Genomic DNA, 22,795 nt, shown 5'->3' on the forward strand with positions numbered 1-22,795 from the left:
TGGTTTGATGTGCAGAGCACCGGAGCGAGTGCAATGAAAGCCATGCTGTGCCATCTGGCAGAGTGGTAATTGGGTAAGGATTTTTCACCTGCTCAGTGCCACAGCCCACACTGGGCTGGGTAAAAAAAGTATGATGCATCCTGGAGGCACATTATGCAGTCAGTGTAGTTTATATACTTCACTTGTTATTAAGTGCCTCAGCGTAAACACTTGAGTTGATGGATTGATGGATCCAACCTGCTAAATTTTGGGTTTTCAAAGTCTGACAGGTTAGTGGCTTCATTTCATTTTATGTGATTTTTCACACACGTACACGGTATTTATACCATATGATAGAACTCCTCACTCTGAACAACTTTGCCTGCCTACTGGACTACTGCTGTCAATCAAGTCATTTGTTAAATGTTGGAGATTATTTGAAAAACCTACTTTTGTGAACTAGTCTTAAATTTTTTGCTTAACCTCGATAAAATCAAAAAATCAAAATAAAAGGCATAAAATAAATAGGCCTACACTAAATATTTTTCACTTAAATGTTTAACAAATTAAGATGACAAAACAAAAACACTGTGAATCCATTGAAGCTTTGAACAACCGGTATTTTAGACATTTTTTCCGTCAAATAAAAATAGCAGGCCTACCTCAAGGATTGTTATTGTTATGACCACGGACGGTGCACGTGTGCATCAGAGAGATCAGCCTCTTACCTTAAAGTGTCAAATTTCTCGGTTTCGGAATGGACGGTTTTGCTTGATTGACAAACACTAACATTCGGCCACGATTCATATACCATCGACCTGTCCTAAAACGTTAGCACGCTGTGATCGAATGCTTGGAAATCGCGTGTTTCTCTGTTCGAGAGTGCATTTCCTCTTCATCACATCTGCGACAAATGTCGTTATTTATGAACGAAAGCTCACAGAAACGTGAAAATGGGTCTCATTTGAAAGAAAATATCCTAAGCTAAAAGATGATATATTGTGACTGATTGAAGCAGCCCTTATCAAAAGTGCGGGGGTCGATTTCTGTCTTTTCAAAACTGCGGGGGTCCTGACCCCCCCTGTCCCCCGTGCCAACGGCGCCCCTGACCCTTTCTATCGAAATGGTCAGTACTTCTTTTCGCTCGCTTCATTTTGCTTGTTGCTTAGCGAAATATGTCTGGCATGTGTGAAACGCCCCGCGAGTTAACAAATAAGCATATATGTATATATAGCATATTTTTCTTTAACCATGCAGCAAACAGCAAAAAAAAAAAAAAAAAAAAAAGTTTAATTGATAGTATTAATCGGTTAAAATTCGTACTTTTGGTTAACGGTTAAACGGTCAATGTGAGCATCCCTACTGCAGGACAATTCTCTGGACTATAGGTCTGGACTATAGGTCAATAATTATATATATATATATGTATATGATGAGAGTGAGGAGTACCGTGTACGTGTGTGAAAATCACATAAAATGAATTTAAGCCACTAACCTGTCAGCAGGTTGGATCCATCAATCCATCAACTCAAGTGTTTACGCTGAGGCACTAATACTGTATATATATATATATATATATATATATATATATATATATATATATATATATATATATATATATATATATATATATAATTCGGTTAGCTATAACAGGATAATTTAGAAAATGAATGTGGCCAAATGTACCCAAAAGCCTATCATTCCTAAACAAAAAAAACAGAACTTCATGAAAATTGGGTGAACACATGCGACATGATTCTAATGGTGCGTTCACACCGGACGCGAATGAAGCGGTAAGCGCGAGTGATTTACATGTTAAGTCAATGCAAAGACGCGAATTGACATCCTGCGGCGCGATTCGCGCGAATGAAGCGGCGCGAATGACGCGATTCGCGCGAATGACGCGGCGCGAATTGAGCGATTCGCGCGAATGACGCGATTCGCGCGAATCGCGCAAGTTGAAAAATCTGAACTTTGGCGAATTTCCGCGCCGCGTTAACCAATCGGGAGCTTGCTCTAGTAGTGACGTGATGTAGCGAGCTGAGGCAGAAATTCGAAACAACAATGGAGGACAAAATCATCGTCGCTGTACATCTTCATACATTTATAGAAACAGAAATAAAAAGGACCGTGTTTGAAAGAAAGTGAGTGAGGAGGTCGGACAATCTGATAAGTTGTAAAAAACGGTCTTTACTCAATTTGAGCTATATATATACATATATATAAATACATATTAAGACTACAAGCCAACTAAAGACGACCAATTGAGCTTATTCGCTGTAATTTACAATTATTTCCCCACTGACAAGTTGTGTTTATTCAGAGGAAGTGTGCAGAAGCAGTGGGAGAGTCTGGGACACATAAAGGAGCGGGAGAGCCCCTCTCATGACGCGAATTCGCGTCTGTTGTGAAGGGATTTTCACGCGCGAATGAAGCGAATGTCACGCGCGAATGAAGCGAGTAAACTCAAAATGTTCAAGCGTCCAACTACGTGCGAATAGCGCGATTTATTCGCGCAAGTCGCGTCTGGTGTGAACACAGCGTAAAGATGCAAACTTTTTTTATGGAGACCAGGCCATAGGTGGCACTATAACTGTTGAAAATGCTGTAAAATGTCTTTTTCATCTCTGATGTAGGTGTTTACTGGCTTGCTATATAATATATAATATCTTACATTGTGCTTAAAGTCTTAAAGGTCTTAAAGCACTTGAACCCTGATAATTGCTGCTCGCAGCTATTTTTTATTCTGTGTTCACTGTACAAGTGTGGATTTATTCTAGTTTATTTCAACATAATATTCACAACATATTCCTGATAAACACATCCCCATGGCACATAAGAACAAACACATTTAAAAAATATATCTGCAGAGTTATATTTGAGCAAGGGATCATATTTGGCCATCTTTAGTATCAAACGTATGTGCTTGTCTAAAATAAGATGCAAAGTAGATCATGTTTTATGCAAAGGTCTGGCAATGTGAGACTATGGTTAGTCCAGAACTCCCAAGGTTTGATTTAATCACTGAATGGCAGCATTTGACAGCTTACATGTTTTGGTTGAATAAAAGGTTAGATGTTCTTCAGCCACCATGTTAAAAGTCATTTGCTCAACAAAAAGTACATGATTTCAATGAACTCTCTCAAAGGGACACTACACAATCTCCAAATTCAACTCCGAACTGCTCCTGCTATTAAAGCTCTGAAATTTAATAGAGACCTGTAGAGGCAGCTTTACTGTTTTATGGAGATTTTTTTTTTTAAGTCTGGATGATTGGCGTTCTTTGCTTTTTGCTAGGTTTTGACAAGTGTGAGCCTTGCTTTAAAATGACTGTTTTGCTATTTGGATCGAGGGGGCTGTAATCCTTGCGAGGTCCACTGGGCACTTTCACTTGATTTACAAAAAGTTGCCTCCTACGGGCATGTCTTTTGCATCCTGCTGTTTTAGCTCTTAAAACGTGCAAGTTTCTTTTGTCTGTGTGATACAAATAGTAATGGCCTAATGGACATGCTTGCACAGCCTCTATCCGTTTGTGAGTAATTATGGCTTTTTGTGTAGGTCTATAATGGACTCCTCTGACTCACTGTGTGAAGCAGTCTAGCTTCGCAGGTGTGCGGCAATGCTATTCATATGTGCAGCATACACACACACACACACACACAAAAGCACACAAAATCCATCTTTTTTTTTTTCCCCATCCTCCTCCACCTTCCCAAAGTTCAGCTCTGCTGCCAGCTCAACTGCCGCCCACATCATATCACGAGAGTGACACGGCGCTCAAAAAAACACACAACGCCTTTCGACTGTCAGCAGAAGCTCCTGTCAAGCTTTGTGTTCCAGAAACCTTCCTCTGCAAAGAACCAATCCACCCAACCAACCTTCTACAAACTTTTTTTTTTTGTCACTTATATGCTACATGAACAAATTTGCAGAGTGGAAGTTTGAGAATACTAGTTGCTTGTCCACGTAACATACCTTGTGTTAACCAGACTAGCCAAGACTTGACATGTAGCTTTTTTAAAGACCTGTGCCTGATCAGTCTTCCAGCTTAGACTCATAGCAACTATACATGTATATCAAACTACAAAAACTAATTTTGAACAATAGTGATGTGTAACTAAGGAAAGCCATAGCTAGTGAGCAGCACAGCTGTCGAACCCTGTCCTCTTCACACCCCATTGTGTCAGCAGACCATGCAGCTGCTGCTGTGTACATATGTAAACACTTCCCCATAGAGTCTACAGCTCAGTTAGAGTGTGTTGAAGTCATTAGCAGCAAACAGGCTTGACCAGCTGTTGGTCAACATCTATATCCCTTACCACAAAAAAAAGTTCTGTGGCTGTAACACGTTACATTTATGGTATATATATATATATATATATATATATATATATATATATATATATATATATATATATATATATATCCCCATAGTGCTAGTATTTCACTATAGTAGAGTATTGACCAGTCACAGGTGAAGCGTATATTACACATATTAACATATTACATAATATTGTCTGGGTACTTTAGATGGTAAGCAAACAATTAGTTCTCATGTTGGATGCAGGATAAATGGCCAGGAAGAAAGATCTGAGGAACTTTGACTGAGGAACTTTGACAAGGGCCAAATTGTTATGGCAAGGTGACTGGGTCAGAGTATCTCTGAAACGGCAAGGCTTGTGGGTTGCTCCTGGTCGCAGTGGTAAGAATTTACCAACAGCAGTCTAAGGAGGAACAAACCGGCGACAGGGTGTTGGGCACCCAATCGAAAATCGAAACTGGACCTTGGAGTAGTGGAATAAGGTCACCTGGTCTGATGAGTCACTTTTTCTTTTACATCACAGATACAGCAATGTACGAGTCTGCCATTTACCTTGGGAAGTGATGGCACCAGGATGCACTGTGGGACAATAACAAACTAGTGGAGGGAGTATGAGACCCTAGGCAATGTTCTGCTGGGAAACCCTGGATCTGGCCATTTATGTGGATGTAAATTTGACACGTGTCACCTACCTAAGCATTGTTGCAGACCAGGTAAACCCTGGTGGAAGTGGCCTCTTTCATGATAATGCACCTTGCCACATTGAACACATAGTTAAGGATTTCAGGAACATGATGAAGAGTTCAAGGTGTTGCCCTGGCCTCCAATCCCCCAGAACTCAATGCATTTAAGCATCTGTGGGATGTGTTGGACCAACGAGCCTGATCCATGGTGGCTCTTCCTTGCAAACTACAGGACATTAAGGATCTGCTGCTAACATCTTGGTGCCTGATACCACTGGATACCTTCAGGGGTCTTGTAGAGTCCATGCCTTGGTAGGTCGGCGCTGTTTTGGCAGCACACGGAGGACCAACAGCATATTAGGCATGTTTTGGATCATCAGTGTGTGTGTGTGTGTGTGTGTGTGTGCTATCAGGCAATATTAGAACTGTTTTTGTGTCTCATTTTTCATTCTGTACATTATAAATTTGTAATGCCTTTATTTACTCAGAATTAAGTTTCTTAATGTATTTAGACAAAATAATATAGAATTTCAGTAAGGACCATTTAGCGTTCATTCATATCACGGTATTTACATGGTAGTACAAGGTACTTTAAAGAATGTGTACCATGGTATCATGTTACTTTTTGTTACCTTTTTTGTTGGTGATAGTTCAGCGTCACTGGTATCAAAAATTGGACACAGCCAGCCCATACAAAATGATTTTCCAGCAGGAGGACAAGCACGTCTTAGAGTACCTTTGAAACAGCAGAACAGTGTGATTTTCCAACTCTGTAAGAGATCAAATTTACAATTAATTTGTCAAACCAAGGACAAAATATGCCTTTTCTGGAATATTTTGTTTCTATTTTGCGCTTGAATGCTCTCTCAAGTTTCTCCAAAGAAAACCCAGCACACGCATTCCGTATAACCTGTAGGTCATCAATCCTACTGTCACCATAGTGACATGAGCACAGCAATGACAACCTGTCCAATGCAACAGCTCCAACTGTTTCCTAGCCTTTCCAGGCAATCACCTGTAGAGAGAGGAGAGCTATCCAACCTGATAGAAAGTCTAATTAAACTTGCTGCAAGTTCACTCTGACTCCTCTAAACTTTGAGGTTTTGTACCTGCCGCATTCATTCGATCTATTATTATTCCATCTGAGTGATTGACAATGGCAGTAATTACAGAGCAGGTACAATGGCAGCGACACCGGCTGTGCGGGAGTAGGCGGATCTTGCGTGCCCTGTGGCTAGAAGAGAACAAGGTTCATAGTCTACTCACTGTTCATCAGCACATAGCATGACCTACCGCTGGCCTTCAGGGCCTCCTGGGGTCATAGCAGTACTAGCAAGAGAGATGAGATACTGGCTGCATATGAACTGGTGAGGCAGAGAGAGTCTGTAGGCAAGTGAGTGAGTAAATGAACAGATGACTGAGTAAACGCAAGCAAGAGATTAGGAGGGATGGATGGGAGGATGTTTAAACAGCTAAACACACCTCACAAGCGCATTTGTTCAGAGCATGATGCAGTTGAAGGCTTCCCATAGTCACACCTCATTCTCCACCTTCCTCTCACACTAAATTAGAGACTCGCACACTGGAGTTTTCATCTTTTTCATTCTCACTCCATCCCTCACATCCTGACCTGTTATCTGCCTTCTATCTATATCCCCCATTAGTGGAGCTGTGAACAATCCAGTGTTTTTGAAAAACCCAGTGTTTTAAGTGAACGACTTTGATGCACTGATTTTCCATTGTAAAGTGTGTGACTGCTTTGGTGGCTTCAAAAGACTTCAAAACAAATATGCCGCTACACTCAACAAGTCAGTGTTTTGAGTCTGAATGAGATGAGAATTTTATTCATGAACGAACAGAATGAACTGGACCAATTAATGACAAAAAGGGACATGTTGTTCAATCAGTTCTGCATGTGAGTCTTTCCTTTTTAACAATGTTTGGCTGGTTAGCTTTGACAGTAAGCCCCTACTGGTATATGTCGGAACTCGTAACTACACCATCATGCTAGCAAAAAGCATGCTTCCCTTGACATTCTTAGGGGCTATTCACACAGAACGCAAAATCGCAGGGCAAAGGCTAGAGACACGTTAAAAACGTAACTTTTAACGTGACTGCCATTTTTTCAGAACGCTGTCTAAAGACGAGACCCTGCAAAAAATGTACAATGTGACCACAACGATCTAACACATCCATCTAGCGTATGTTTACATAGAAAAACAATGAAAAGGCAAACACGGTGGAATGCGAAAATGTGTTCTGTATGAGCAACCGCTAACAGTGGAGTGAATGATTCAATGACTCACTCATAATACTCAGACACACATATTGACTGGAATGAATCTGAAGGAGCCGTTTGTTTAACAGAATCAAAAGATTCAAATCAGTGTAATTAATGAAAATTCCCACTACTGCCCCGCAGCTGTTTTACATAAATTTATCATGACATATTTGTAGGCACCTACAAATCCACATGGTATACATTATCCAACAGATAAAGATATTGGAAGAATTGTGAATTTGAAACTGATATTTCCTTACTAAATATTCCAGATAGTATGAGTAACCCGCTCTCATCTTTTCATGTTTAGCTTCTGTCTGGCTGCCACATCCAGCGATGAGTCGAAGGGAGGCTCTGGTGGGGAACCCTGCGCCCAGCGCGGCGCCTGAGGTATTGGTCAACAGCACAGAGGCAGCAGGGCCCGGTCCCCGTGAGACCAAAGATGAGATGTTCTCTAAAGTCAAAGACAAGTTCATGAATGAACTGCACAAAATCCCACGTGAGTAAACCACTTCTTTTTTTTTTCTCACAACACTCAAAGGTCTTCACTTGGTTATATTTCAGCTTCAGTGTGCTGTATTCGTTTTACATAATTTTGACATAAAAAATGAAACCCTGAATGGCATTGAATGAGCCCCAGCATTTTTTATTATTTTGTTAACATTTTTTTTTTACTTCCATTGTTCAGCCAGTGCTGAAAAATAATGAGCTTGAGAAACAGACGGCCACCAAACATGTTGCTTCTCATTCTAATTGTAAATAAGCAAGTAAATGAGTTTTGTTATTTGCATGCCTTTGTTTGTCTAAGTGCCCTGTGCCTCGGTCCGCAACACACTACAGCTCTCGCTGTGAATCATGGAGCTGAATTCAGGCATCGTGTACCCATCAACCATTTCACTGTATGCTCATTCATATTTTCAAGTAAACATGCTGAAACATCTGAAGCTGTGTTGCGTGTGGGTGTTTCTTTAGCTAGGTGTTTTTATGTCCCAGAGATTCTTTTTTTCTTTTCTTTTTTTTTTTCCTATTAGATACTGGAAATCAACTTTGCATCATAACTGTAATGGACTGGAATATGTTGCCATACGAGATCACCAATAGCCGAACTTTAAACACACCTGATTAAAGCACTTTAAAACAAGGTTTTTATAGCTGACAAAATCTTTAACAAAGACAAAAACTTTGTCCGTTAACCATTAAAAATTAAAACAGATGTTTGCGAAACAATTTTTTTTTTTTTTTTTTATATATATGAAATGTGAAATTGGCAACTATCTGACCACTGTATAGTGCTAAAGTAACTCATGTATGAAGCAAAAGTGAGGGCAGAATTTAGAGCTACATGAAGTACTCCATGCCTGCACTGTAAAATTCAATAAGTTCAGAATAATCAAAATGTTTGAGGAAACTTATTACCTCAAAACATTTAAGTAAACTAACTTATTATTTTTTAAAGTTAGTAGAACTTAAAATTTTTGGGGCGGGGCTGAGAGCCATGGATGTTTAATATTTATTTTCAACATTTATTTTCCTTATACAGTCTAACACAAAGCATGCTGGGAATTAGAAATTTGCTGCAACTCAATCATATTAAGTTCAGCTTACTACAATCAAATTTTGAGTTTACACAACTGAAAATTCATGATTATTTGAGTGAAACAAACTCATTTCATTTAATTAATTTCACTGTTCGGTTTTATAGTATAACGTGACACCATTGCCCAGACCTGAGATATATTCACATCATCTCCTACACCTACAGTACCTTACTATAGGTGTCTGGTCATTTTGCCCATCTCTCATACTCGATTTCACACATGCAACTTCTCGCTCTCACTTTCACTCACTCTCACACACGTACACTTTCACTTCCACCCTTGCTTTCGCACTTGGAGACGCATTCACCACATTAATTATCACTTTGCCTTCCTGCAGACAACTGTAAAATAAAGGGTTGCCGCATTTGACTCAGACAGATATGCCCCTTCTGAGATCCAGCCAGAAAAAGACACTCCATTACAGTGTCTTAAATTACTGTTTTAGCCGCCTTCCTCCATCACACACACATCTCCGTGCCAACCGGTGCCTGTGCTGATGAATGCCTAGGGAGAAGGGTTCTGTATTGACCGGTGCGTCCAGGAACCCTGACGGACTTGCATTAGTGATGAATGGGCGAGTCCTGATGTAGAATACTTGAGCTGTTCTTTGCCAATATAATCCACTGTGTTGAATATGTGCAGGTGCAGCCTGTAAAAGTAAGATGCATGGACCTGTCACAATCTGCCATCTAGCATGGCAAAAACAGAGGATCACAGACAGATGCTGTGTTGTGATGAAAAAGATATACTTTACTCTTACCCTTCTGCCTCTCTGTCATAAGCGCTATGTAGATAAAACATAAAGACAAACACTGTTTAAGATCTATTTCCATGCCACAACTGAGTTCTTCTTAAGCACTTTTGGCTCTTTTAAAAGTAAGCTTCCTTAAAATACACTTTTCACTCACTAGTTCAGTGGGTCCAAAACTAGGGGCCACATAAGTAAATAATTGAACCTTTGATTGAATTTTGGACCTAATTGATTAGTACCTCAAGATGACTCGCTATAAACTCTTGAGCTGTATGTTATCAGTTGTAGTGTGCTCTAACAGACCGCTAGACTGAAGAATCAGTATTGAGTATTACAGGGAGCCATGTAAAAACATAACTGAATGATTTATGGTTCTACACTAAGCTTAAAGATTCACTAATTGTGTGAAAGGACTGCCAGTGCCAGGTAAAGTAAAGCAGACAATGAATCTACTTCAAACCTCACAACCACCAGTTTCTGCACCAGTGGCGCAAGTTGGTATGTGGTAACGCTGGTAACGCTATGACCCCAGGAGGCCCTGAAGGCCAGCGGTGGGTCATGGTACAAAAGCAAACAGAGCCCATTATAATCAGTGATGCTGTCTACACTGGATGTGGCTCCACTCCTTGACAAATTCCCAACAGTAAACTGATGCCCCCTTTTTTTTCTGATGTACTCCATGTATTCACGCAACTTGTGACATAAAAGACAAATGGATTTGCAGCATTCACTTTGTCAAGTCCAGAAGACCGCCTCAAGACAATAAAATTTGGCAAGGAATATCTCAACCTCTGATTCACCCTCTGTTGCATGCCTCAAAATATTAGCCTCTGACAGTATGAAGCAAAACAAATTAAGACACCACTTATAGACTTCAGATCATGAACACAAAAAGAAGCTTGTCGAAATTGAGAAGTTGTGGTATAAATCCTAAAGGATTTGGCAAGCAAGGTCATGTCTGAGACTGTCTTTATGTGGGTGCATATACGTAGGTGGGGGGCTTGATAGTCTCACGTAGTTAAACCTTCAAATTGATGGACAAAGGGCTGGAATCCATTGCAGATTTCATTGGCTAAGGACCACCCAAGACATGTAAAGCAACCAATCACAGTTCGTTTTGTTCTGTGTCATGTTTAGGGGCTTTAAAATGTAAATTGTCGATGTCCCATGTTCATTCAAAAACATTGTGCAAGTTTACTGCAACAATGGCACCGCGTCACAATGACTTTCTTGGCGAACTAACATGGAAATCCTGTAGAATTCAACCAATCCAATGACAACTTTGAAACTCCCGAAGTGTTTCCCATTTTCTATGCCTTATGCATCAGACCCTGATGCATCAAATGGTCCGTGGGCATGACGTCTGAGGCTAAGATTTGGCTGAGAATTTTTTTTTTTTTTTTTTTTTTTTTCTATAAAAGAGGGGTCCAGCAGAAAAAGTTTACGAACCACTGCACTAGTTTATTTAATTTGCCTATTTACAATGTCCAATGGTAGGGCATACTTGCATCATAGAATATTCCAGGTGTTTTGTGTTGTTGTTGTTGTTGTTGTTGTTGTTGTTATTGTTGTTTTTCCTGAAAGTAATTGTGTTGTGTTGATTAGCATTTTGTGATAAAAATGAATTTTGATGTTTTTAGGAATAAAATATCTGACTCCTTATGTTAAATTAAAAAGATATTTTTGCTTAATATGACCAAATTGCACCATTCTGGACAGTGACAATAAAAAATATTATAACAAATTTTAACATGTTTAATGAAAGTATGTAACAAAAAGAAAAAGACAGAAATCAGTTTTAATAATGATCCTAAACATTAAAGTGCCTGAAGTTGAAGAAACACACAATCAAAAGGGTAAATGTAAATTAACAGGTAATTTGTTTTTGTACCAATTTGTTCAAAGTCTCAGATGGTGACACATGTTCAAAAAGGTTTATCCATAACCTGTGATTACTAACGTCCCCTCAACCCTCACGGTCACACAACATCACATTCGTTCTACGGCACCCGTCACAAACGGTCCTGCGTGCAGAATCACTTCGACAGGTAGCTCTCAGTACGCCACACTCGTTTTGTCATGGCACTCTTCGAGAACGTTCAAGCCTTGAGGCCGGTTGACAGGTTCAACAGTTTGAACCCGACCATCTTGGCTCGGAAAGGTCGCCGCACTGCTGCGGTTACACAGCTTTGTTGACTCTGAGCAACAAAAGAAAATGTCTGTAACACAACAGCTCTGGTTATTTTCCCAACGCTCGGCTGCTCAAGCTCAAGGCGTCTGTTTTCGATGATAATTAACCTCACTGCACAGAGACAGTTTGAGACATTATTCAGCTCTGCCAAAATTGCTGTGAATAATGAACACCCTTTGAAACACTTTTGCACACTGGGTACCCTGATGCCCAACACAATGCCACTTGATCTTATCAATTTTTGAGATGCTCTATCAAACACCACAATCAATGTTCTTTTCTTACTTATTAATATGCAAAGTTAACTGGGAACATGTGCTTTGAACATTAACTACAAATGAATGGGGTCAAATTTTATAAATTGCCACTATTATTAGACATTTACATGTATTTGCATATTAATTTGATCACAACCATGCAAAAGCTTTATCTGATTGGCTCTGTTTCAAACCCTAATGTGTTGCCTGGGTGTCTACCGTCTGTATAGGCAGATATTGTAAATGAAAAAGTGTCTGAATTAAAATTATCCTCCTCATAGTAATAATCTTAGAATGTTGTTAGTCTCTTTATTTATGGTCTATTTCCCTTTTTTCATAGTGCAGTGCAAGCAATCACAGGAGTGAGTCTCAAGCTACAGAAATGATAAGACATGATAAGTAGTGAGACTTGAAATATGATGTGTATCAGTTGTTTAGCGGGACTGTTTGATTGTCAGTGTGTAGAAAGCCTCAGTCATAGTCAGCAACAGGAGGCGAACTAGAGCACGGTGCCAAACACATCATCAGCCAACAGCCTGACAGATGGAGCAGTTAGCCCTCCCATTCTGCTGACCTTTGACCTAATCCTATCTCCCTCTCTTCCCCTCTCCCTGCTGCCCCCAAGACCGCCCCAGAGGACATCTGAAGGTTACCAGGCCTGTCAACCCTGCTCCTTTGAAATTGAATTATGTAAACAAACAAAAATAAAAACCCCAGACTCTCCGTCTGCCTGCTTCACATTATAAATCCTTTTGGAGGAAGAGATAATCTCATTTAAAACAAGTTAAAACTGCATTATAGTAGTAAACAAACATATGGGAAAAGACACATTTTGTCCCTGCAGTGTAGGAGAAGCTACGAGACATTAGAGTCATTTATAATAGTACAAGAGATTTGTTTCAAATAAATGCTGTTCTTTTGAACTCTCCATTAATTGAATAACCATAAAAACTGTATCACAGTTTCCGCAAACATTTTAAGCAGCACAGCTGTTTTCAACACTGATAATAATAAGAACTGTCTCTTGAGCAGCAAATCAGCATATAAAAATGATTTCTGAAGGATCATGTGACACTGAAGACTGAAGTAACCATGCTGGAAATTCAGCTTTGCCATCACAGGAATAAATTACATTTTAAAATATATTACAATAGAAAACATTTATTTTCAATTGTAATAATATTTCACATTGTTATTGTTTTTACTATATTTTTGGTTAAATAAATAAATAAAGCATTATTAGACATCTGTCACAAACTTTTAAACAATATTACTGACCCCAAAATGTTTTGGTGCACAATAAAATGTGACATAAAACCAGCAACGTAGCATTACACCAATACAAAAAGAAGCTTATTACTATTCTGAAAAGAGCTGAGCTACTGTCTTATACTGAAACCTGTAGTAAAGTTTTTTTTTTTTTTTTTTTTTTTTTTTAAGTTAGTTATTCCCGTGTCTTACTAAACATATTTTCTTGACAAATGGCATGACAGACATCCGATTAGCAGTCAGCAGATGAGACAGGACAAATGAGATGGAGAATGAGGGTTTTGGTTTGTTTGTTGTCTCTCATAGCTGTCGTCCCTGATATTTTGAGCACCATAATCAAGGATATTATCAGTTTTCATTCAGAGTCTGATCATTGGTGTCACTCACCATCCCAACGCATCGTACATCTCAGACCAAATAACGGCAACGTCTGTAATAACAAAAGATATGATCTGATCTGAATGCTGTTGACAGAGGATATGAGAGGGTGGATATTAATCTGCTCGCAATATCACATGAACTGTTATCACAGTTGTCTTTCTTTTTCTCTTCAAATATTTTCTTATGTGGCTTGTTTGGGAGGGACATTAAATTGTAAGATATGGCTTGACTGACCTGAAGAAGTTTTTCTTTCATACGATATTCTGTTCAAATGAGAACATTTTACATTTGTCTCCACCTGTTTTTGTTTTCTGCCAACCCCAACAAACATAAAAATGTGCAGTCAGTAATCCTAATGTGGATAGCGGCCACTCACCTGCTTTTTAGAAAATCAGTCACGACTACTAGGTGAATATTACATTTCCTAATTAATATTCATGAGCCAGGCTCTCTTTTCAGATTGTTCCTTCGCCTATAAAACTTTACTAAATGGATATTGAAATTACCGCCCATCTGCTGGACTGTAACGTAACCACATGGCATGATAAATCACTTCCAAGTCATTTTCCTTAACACAGAGACTATCTTTCGAAGTGCAGGGTTGTCCTTCTCTCATTCTGTAAAACATGCTTTAGTACCAGGGTTAATTGACCAACGGCGTGCTGTCAAAACACATTAGTTTGGGTTGCCAGTGTGTGCTGTTTTACACCAATGGATCATATTTCCCCCTGCTTGGCCCGTGCGCTCACTAGCACTCACAATCATGACGCATTCTCAATCAAATCACGGCTGTTAAGACATCAAGTTTCTTATTCCGATTTGGCATGTTAACAAGTGTGAGAGTGGGTAACTCGACCCCACGGCATGCCGCCTGGGGATAGATCATGTTACTGTTAGCTTCGCGTTAGCAGGCAACACAACCTCACTGGTCAGAGACACTCGCATTACATTCTGATCAGACAAACAGTGGGATAATGAGCACTGGGCTGCCCAAAGAGAATCGCAGCATCTACAATCATGCCACTACAACGATGACCAGGGTATTTTTATTGTTGTAATATATAAATTATTAATGTAATATTTTTATTGCTAATGGGATGAATGTCCTGAAAACATGACATTTCCCCCTATAGTCAAAAAGTAAAAAAGAAATTATATTATGCTTAAAAAAAATGTAGAAAATTATCGTTATTTTTTAGGATATTAGTTTTCACTACTATTATTTAATGTTTTTGATTACCTACATGTTATACAGAATAAACACTTCACAGTTTACATACTATAATATAGACAATGAGAATTTCTAATAATATAAAGAACATTTTAGCATTATAATGAGAAATGTGAATGGGGTTTGGGGGAAATTTACTTGATTGTAATAAAAATGATGCCACAGTGCAAAAAATAATTAAATAGTCTTTATTTTCTTTAATCATTTTCTTTTTCTTTTTTTTTCTTTCTTTCAGGTCAAATATGAAAAGGAAATGTTCTTGAGAGGTTTCGTGAGATTCACCCTGTTGCTTTGCATAAGCGATGTTTTGTTGCTGTTGTTTTATGTGGGTGTTGTGAAAATTATTTTGCATATTTTAAAAAGTAAGATTAAAAATCTTAATATCCCTTGCTACAGACTAGATACTTGAGGCAGTACCTAGATAACTTTAATACAATCATAAAAAAATTCTTTAAAATGAAGTTTTCCCATGCAACTAAAACTACAGTACAATCATGTACATGCAATAAAGTACATGCATAATTACGATGTTTCATGTACCATAGTTATAAATGTGGTAGCCCATCTATTGCAGTCCTGCACTGCAAGCAAGTGATAAGATTCTTCTGTAAATCTAAGATGCCAATCACAGAGTCATTATTGTCTCGACTCCCTGGCATAGCTTCCTAAAGCAGCTTGGTGAGATTTTTGTGTGAGCCCAGTCTGATAAGTCTGATGCTGTATTCCTTTGTCACAGAAAAGGTGGAGAGCGAACGAGTGCACTCAAGATCTTATTCACATACCCGATTGGATGGGGTCGGGGCCAGAAGGACTCTCACGTCCTTGAAAGCAGTAGCAAGATGACAGACTTTCTTTGGCATCCACCTCCAGTGGTGTCATTGTTCTAAGCTGTGTTTGGCTTTGAATTGTGCACCACAGCAGTGCTGAATTGGAATAATGTTCCTCTCTGATTGGCTGTGCAGTCACAGAGTCCAGCTACAAAATCTCATTTCGTGCTCCCTGTTGAGAGTTTGCGTGTGCATGTGCACGGCGGAACTAGAGATAGCTGCTTGAAGTTGAAGAGCACATGCTTGCTCTGCAATCCCAAAGGACAATAGACACTTGCACAATTGAGTTAATTAGAAAATGTTTCTATTGCTTTCTGGGTCTCGGGTTCTTTTAATTAAGAAACACAAAAGTGTCTTTCAGAATAGGACATTTGCTCGATGAAGAAGATAAGCACTCTGGTTTATTGCATCGGACGGTGAAACATTAGACTTATTTGCATCTATTAGTGCTCAGCCAATGCAATTTCACTTCTAAACAACTAAGCTTGATATGAGAAGTATTTTATTTAGTTTTTTTCTCTACCGTTATAAAAGTAATCTAATTGCTACAGCAGACTGCGTGATTAAAAATACAGCTAATGTACTCAAAGCAGTCAATTTACTATGACTCAAGCTGTGCGTGTTGTATTAAACATAATTTTTTCATAAGCTTTCATTATAAAAGTGTCAGAATTGCTCAGTGTCTGCTGTAGCACTAAATGGTTCTCATCATCGACCTTTACAGACCTTTAATATGAGCTTGCCGCTGTCATGCAACATTTAGTCCCTTCGCAGTATCCCGTGCCACTTGGATCGAAGAGGTTTTTAATCTCTCTTGTTTTCACAGTATCTTCTAAATAGTAAAAAGTTCCAGTTTCATATGAAACATGTTTAGTTGTAGGATTTAGTATACAAAATGTTTACTGTATCCGTCTTTTTTTTTTTTTTACATAAGAACAGACACAGCCATTTGTAAATTGAATGTGTGAGGCTTATTTTAGATGTATAACCAGGCTTGTTTGATACTGCTTTTAGATACTGCAAATTGGTATTTCTTATAATATTATTTTAATGTATTATTGTATTCAAAAGCACACTGGTTTGTAGCACAAATACATTTACATTAATACAGCAATATTGTCATATTTACATAGTTAAAAAAGTACACAACAGAATTTCTAATCAAACACCAATTACACTAGATTCCATTGAGCTCCAAGTCAGAATTTCAAACTTTCAACTTTAAACGGGAGGCTGTGTACATTCTTTCAGTCAATAGAATCTCTTTGAGGAAGGGGGTTGAATTCTGCAGGGGGGAATTCTTCCAACTTCATATTTCTTTCAGCTTAAAAGTGAAAGTTTGTAAGTTGTCTGCCACCATTGTCATGTTACATAATGTACACTTATCTCTGCAAAATCTGCGACTTGTGGACTGACTGATTTCCCAAGATGAAAGTCTGATTTCACATGGCATTCAACAGACCATTGAATGAAACGCAGCAATACAATCTTCCATGACACAGCTGTCGAGACACGTCTAATAATGATAGTATTCCAAGAGACCTGATGGACCACTGGCTGGTCTAAACCTAGGACGGCTCAATGCTTTGTGCAGTTTGAGTCCCATGTGGCAGGGGTTGTGCTAGAGAAGGCATAGAGATGAAAGGGGCTCTTTATTCCCCTAGCAGGCTGATATTCAGGCTAGTGGTGAAGAAAAGAGTGAGGGCCGAAGAGCAGGTTTTAACAGGTATGAATCGGGGGTCTGATGCTAGACAAGCTACAGGAGCAATTATGGTCTAAGCCGCAAGCTTTCAAAGAAGATGGGGCAACTGAGAAATAAGAGTGGCCTTTAAGATGGCTGACAGATTCTCCTCTGTTTGAATAGGGTTGAAATGACAGGACTTTGGAAAAAGCTTTTTGAAAGCCCGGTGAGAGTTTTTGTTGTTGTTGTTTTTCATGTGTTCTTTTCTTTTTCCTTTTAAAGTTTCACACCATACCAAAATATTATGTTTAATGAGCAAAACTCAGCTACTGAACCAATCAGTGGTTTTAAAATAGTAATATTTTGCTGCATTTTAAAAAAGTGTACTAAAGCATTTGCGAGAAACCAGCATCCCAGTTAATTGTGAATTGTGAATTAACAAGGTTAAGGTACCGGATGGTAGTCCATAAGCTAAACCAATTTGTTTTTTATGTTATGTTATGTTATGTTATGTTATGTTATGTTATGTTATGTTATGTTATGTTATGTTATGTTATGTTATGTTATGTTATGTTATGTTATGTTTTGTTTTGTTTTGTTTTGTTTTGTTTTGTTTCGTTTTCATTCTTTCATTCATTCATTCACTCATTCATAAATGAATGCACTGAAGCAGTCCAGTGAAGGGTGTTATGCTAGGAAGGAAAAAACAAAGGAAAAAAGTGGAGGACTGTCACCTCCATTACCCCACAGTGAAGTTGAGGCCGTGGGCTGATGATCCCAAAGTTACTTTAGACTATCACTCACTGTTTTTCCTCAGAGGAGAGTGCTTATCGATTTTGTCAACAGCCAATTGATTTTTCTTTCTCTCTCTCACACACACTCTTTATCTTCCCTGTTCTCTCTCCTTTTGGACCTGGCTTTGGGAAATGTGTCCTGTGGTAGCAAGTCTAACCCTCCTGGGAGACAGAGATGCAGCATTCATTTTAATGTTTCTCTACTGCCAAATCAAATCTAAAGTCTTCCCACCATGATGAGACAAACAAAAGATGTTTCAAATTGAGGACATTTAGAGAGAAAAAAAACTGTCAGGATACTGGACATGTTCTAAATGCCAACTGATCTGGCTGAAATTTCATTTCAAATTTAAAATGGATGAATCTCAAGAAAAACAGATCACATTTTACCCAATATTCAAAGAAAAAAGTAAAATAAATTATATGAATTTTATATATATTATAAAATAAATTAAATTTTGTCTCTTGTTAAAAAATAGCAACATTATATGAAGTCTATTTTACATATTTTCTATGATTTCATTGTGACATTATTTTGAGAATAGTTAAGCACATTCAATCCACAAATTTCCGCAAAGAATAGATTTTTCTCTTTCTTTCTTTCTTTCTTTCTTTCTTTCTTTCTTTCTTTCTTTCTTTCTTTCTTTCTTTCTTTCTTTCTTTCTTTCTTTCTTTCTTTCTTTCTTTCTTTCTTTCTTTCTTTCTTTCTTTCTTTCTTTCTTTCTTTATTTCAAATTTGAGGTGAAATATCACCTTGACGGTTTTTCTTGCGATGTGCCATGTTGGAGTGCTTGCATGTTTCCCAAATGAAGAATACAAGATGTCTTTCGCTCACTGGAGCCTGGCATTATTTATACAGTCCTTGACTCTGCCTTGTCCCAGAGCAAATCAAGCACATTCAAATCTGGAGTGGAAAAATCAGCTTTTTTTCTGGAGAAATCTGCTTCCAAGTTGCCATTCGGTTGCCAGGTGTTTGTTGTGTTGTGCGCAAAAGCTGTAATTACTGTACGAGTCTCTGAAGGCAGGATTCTTCCACCACATCTGTCTACCAATTATTCCCAGCAAATGTCGGTTCAGGGAGGAAGCTTCTATTGAGTCTCGGAAACTGACATTCTTGTATCTGGTGCTCGTGCTCTGTTGACGCATGCAGTTTTAGCCCTGCTGTATAGAGGCGTCGCTCTTTCTCTTGGCAGGAGGCTGTTAATCTTGTCGAAAAGCTGAGAAGCTCGATTGTCCTCCCCTGACAGCGCTCGCTGGAGTTTGGAGCTGTATTTATGAAGTCATGACCAGAAGAGGAAATGCTTTTTTAGGTTACAAGTCCTTCACTATGATGTATGGATGTAAATTGCTCACAAATATATATATATTTTTTAAAACAAGTTTTTAGAGGCTAAGCAATTTGGTCAGTGTGCATAAAATCTTTGTTTATTAAGTCCAAATCTTATTAAACAGCATACTTTTCAGAGTATTTTCGTTCTGTTTATTAAGTTCCATGTTGTCCTTGACAATCAAATAAATCCTGTGCTGAGGGTAATTGCTTAAACAATGTCAAGCTCAAAATTTCTTCCAAGAGTGCTCAAATGGCAAGTTGTGAATGCCAACAGCTCCTGTTTTCAGCTAAATTGGCTGATTACTCTCACTAGAGCATTGCAACATCTCTGTCTGAGTGAAGATCGTTAATCCCGTGCGACCGGCAGACATGAAGGTCTCTAGCAATTGATCAAAGAGTGTCAACCAACAGACAGAAACTTTTCACTTCTAGCGCGTTCCGTTTCTTTGTTGCTCTGGGAAGATATTGAACCGTAAAGCAACATGGCTATTTGGAACCACTTTGGCTCAGTCAAGTCAGCTGACAGCTATTTTCAGTCATTGCGAGTGCAGCTTTTATTTACGTAAATGGGGAAAGTTTAATAAAGGAATAGTTCACCTCAAATTTAAAATTCAGTTTTTTCTTGTTTTTAGAAACCTGTATGGCTTTTCTTTCTTCTATGGAACAGAAAATGAGAAACTTAACAGGATGTTCTGGCTTCTCTTTTCCATACAGTGAATGTAATATCTTAAAGTCAGATGTTCATTGAATAACAACTTAAATTTTGGCCTGTTCCTCACAAAAAGCTATCATATGGCTTCAGAAGATAGCGTAGTGTAGTGAGTGAGCACAAAAACATAAGTTTTCTCTGTGTTTTTGTCTGCACAGTGCCATCATGGGCCATTGTCGCCATCGCATTTGTTGCTGTTGTACTAGTTGTTTCCTGCTGCTTCTGCATCTGCAAAAAGTGGATATTCAAGAAGAAGAACAAGAAAAAGGGCAAAGACAAGGGCAAGAATGCCATCAACATGAAGGACGTCAAAGACGGTATCAAAACCGAGGTAAAAACTTTTTGTTACTACTTTTGGATTAGCCTTGTTGTTTAGTCGTCAGCAATTGCATGAAATAATTATTTCCTCAAGTATTATTGTATGAATGCATGGTGCCAATTAAGAATATTCATAAGACAACTCAATCTAGATCGAATCATCTGTTGATGATGTTGTTTCACAGCTGACTTTAATTGCAGGACTGCAAACCTGGGCATGTTAACGGTTCATTAAAGTATTGCGTTTTTTTCTGTTTTTATTGCATTTAAGCCTAATTCACAGTCTTTGTAGTGCTGCATATGGTTAACTGTGCTATGAAGTGGTATCAACCCAGAGAAATGACAGTAGATAATGAAAACAATAGGAGAAAGAACATTAATGCAGCTCTCTTTTTCCCACACACACAAATTATATGGAACACTGGCACTTTAACCCTAGTTAGCATGCTAATTGCATTAACAAGCTCGCAATAGTACACTTCTAACAGAATAATTGACAAAGTCAGCTTAATTCACAGTGTAAGGACACTGGCTTTGAGACCATGCCAAGACCACTCAGATCCCAAATTAGAGACATTGATTTTCGAGCACAAAGCACAGTGAAGAGGAACAGACACAGATAATTAACAACACTCTTTAAAAACCCAGTGTGCCATTCCAGAATGTCACAGTTTATCAGCGTCAAACTAATTGTGAACACTTGTTGGTGAAAAGCAGATATACAATAGCTGCTATATGATATTTATACACCAACATTGTGTATTAGTACACTCAAAATGGGATGCAAACTGATAAAAGAAATAGCTAAAGCAATTGAAATGTATATCAATATTTTGAAATGCAACCCTGCTGATTAAAACAACTTAAACCAGCCTAAGGTGGTTAGCTGGTCTCCCAGCCTGGCGAAGCTGGTTTGGCTGGTCTCTTTGATAGTTTTAAAGGGGTTTGGGTCACTAGAAGACCAGCTGAAGACCATCTTAGCCAGGTTAGACAACCAGGTAAACTTAACCTAAACTTAAACCAGCTGATTTAACTTGTTGTTTTTAGCAAGGAAACACCCATATATAGGTTCCAATGCCTGTGCTAATTGGCTAAATATTCAAGGTCAATGAATCTTCACTCTTATTTAGTCAGTTAGCACAGGTATTAGAACGATACAAACTAATCCAGAGCAATATGCCTGAGTACAATGTCCTACACAGCATACATCTTTGTTGTATTGTCAGCAGAAGGAGCGTTGAGCTTCTCAGCAGTCATTTCTCCTGGTGTGCCCAGAATCATGTGGTCACCTTTGTGTGTGGTTGTTTTAATTTGTGTCTCTTCCTTCCATGTCCTCCTTATCTATGTTTTGTCTGATGACTTTACGGGATTGCCACTGGCGGTAGGTTCCCAATTGCTGTTGGATCTTCTATAGCCTGCTGCAATGACTTTTAATAGCCTCTTGATAACAGGTTTACTCTAGTAGAGTAACATATATGTAACTATGCATACAGTACATGTATATCTACAATATATATGTGTGTAAGTCTACATATACACATATATATGAAGAGAAAAAAAATGCACTTGGGTACGCTTCAGCAAGGCTGAATCACATTGATTTCTCATTGTAAACATGCTTCTCAATTGAGGTCCAATAAAGAAAATGGAAATTGCTTGAGTGAAATTACCAATTAAAAAAAAAAGCCAAATGGCTGAGAAAACTGTCAAAGTACAGATTGCTTAAGTGCTAGTGATGCGTTTGGCTTGTTTGACTGCCCTTGGCCAAATTATCAGTACTCATCTGGTCCACTTGAACCTAAAATTGAAAAATGTCCTGAAGGAGAACAGCAACCACCTCATTAGCAGGACAAATTTATTCAAGAAGCATTTTTCAGACACGATGGCCAGACTGATCTTTAATTGGCTGAAATGTTTTTGAAACATCTTTGCCATTCGGATGGAAAGAGTATCGATAAAGGACACACAGCTGCAAAACACCAACTGGTGTTATTAATGTGATAATCATTTTACAGTTCTAAAAATAATCATTTAAGGGGATATTTCAGCCAAAAATAATAATAAAAAAAAATCTTTCTTCATTTACTCACCTTCATGTTGTTCAAAAGCTGTCTGGAACTCTGGAACAGAAAATGAGATGTTTAGCAGAATGTCCTAGCTGCTGTTTTTCGTACACTGAAAGTGAATGGTGACC

The 22,795-nt window shown here is 38.4% G+C and overlaps 1 protein-coding gene across 8 annotated transcripts in view; it reads left to right on the plus strand.

Moving 5' to 3' along the window:
• syt1a (synaptotagmin Ia) overlaps positions 1–22,795 on the plus strand; it is a 226,822-nt gene that overhangs the window by 183,061 nt on the left and 20,966 nt on the right. For all 8 annotated transcript variants that reach the window (XM_067392188.1, XM_067392196.1, XM_067392192.1 and 5 more), the window contains 2 exons: positions 7,575–7,763; positions 20,442–20,614. In XM_067392188.1, coding sequence (XP_067248289.1) covers positions 7,601–7,763; positions 20,442–20,614 — 336 coding nt within the window. In that variant the 5' untranslated portion in view covers positions 7,575–7,600. The remainder of the gene's footprint in view (positions 1–7,574; positions 7,764–20,441; positions 20,615–22,795) is intronic.

Source organism: Chanodichthys erythropterus, chromosome 8, assembly GCF_024489055.1.
Source record: "Chanodichthys erythropterus isolate Z2021 chromosome 8, ASM2448905v1, whole genome shotgun sequence".
Lineage (NCBI taxonomy): Eukaryota > Metazoa > Chordata > Actinopteri > Cypriniformes > Xenocyprididae > Chanodichthys > Chanodichthys erythropterus.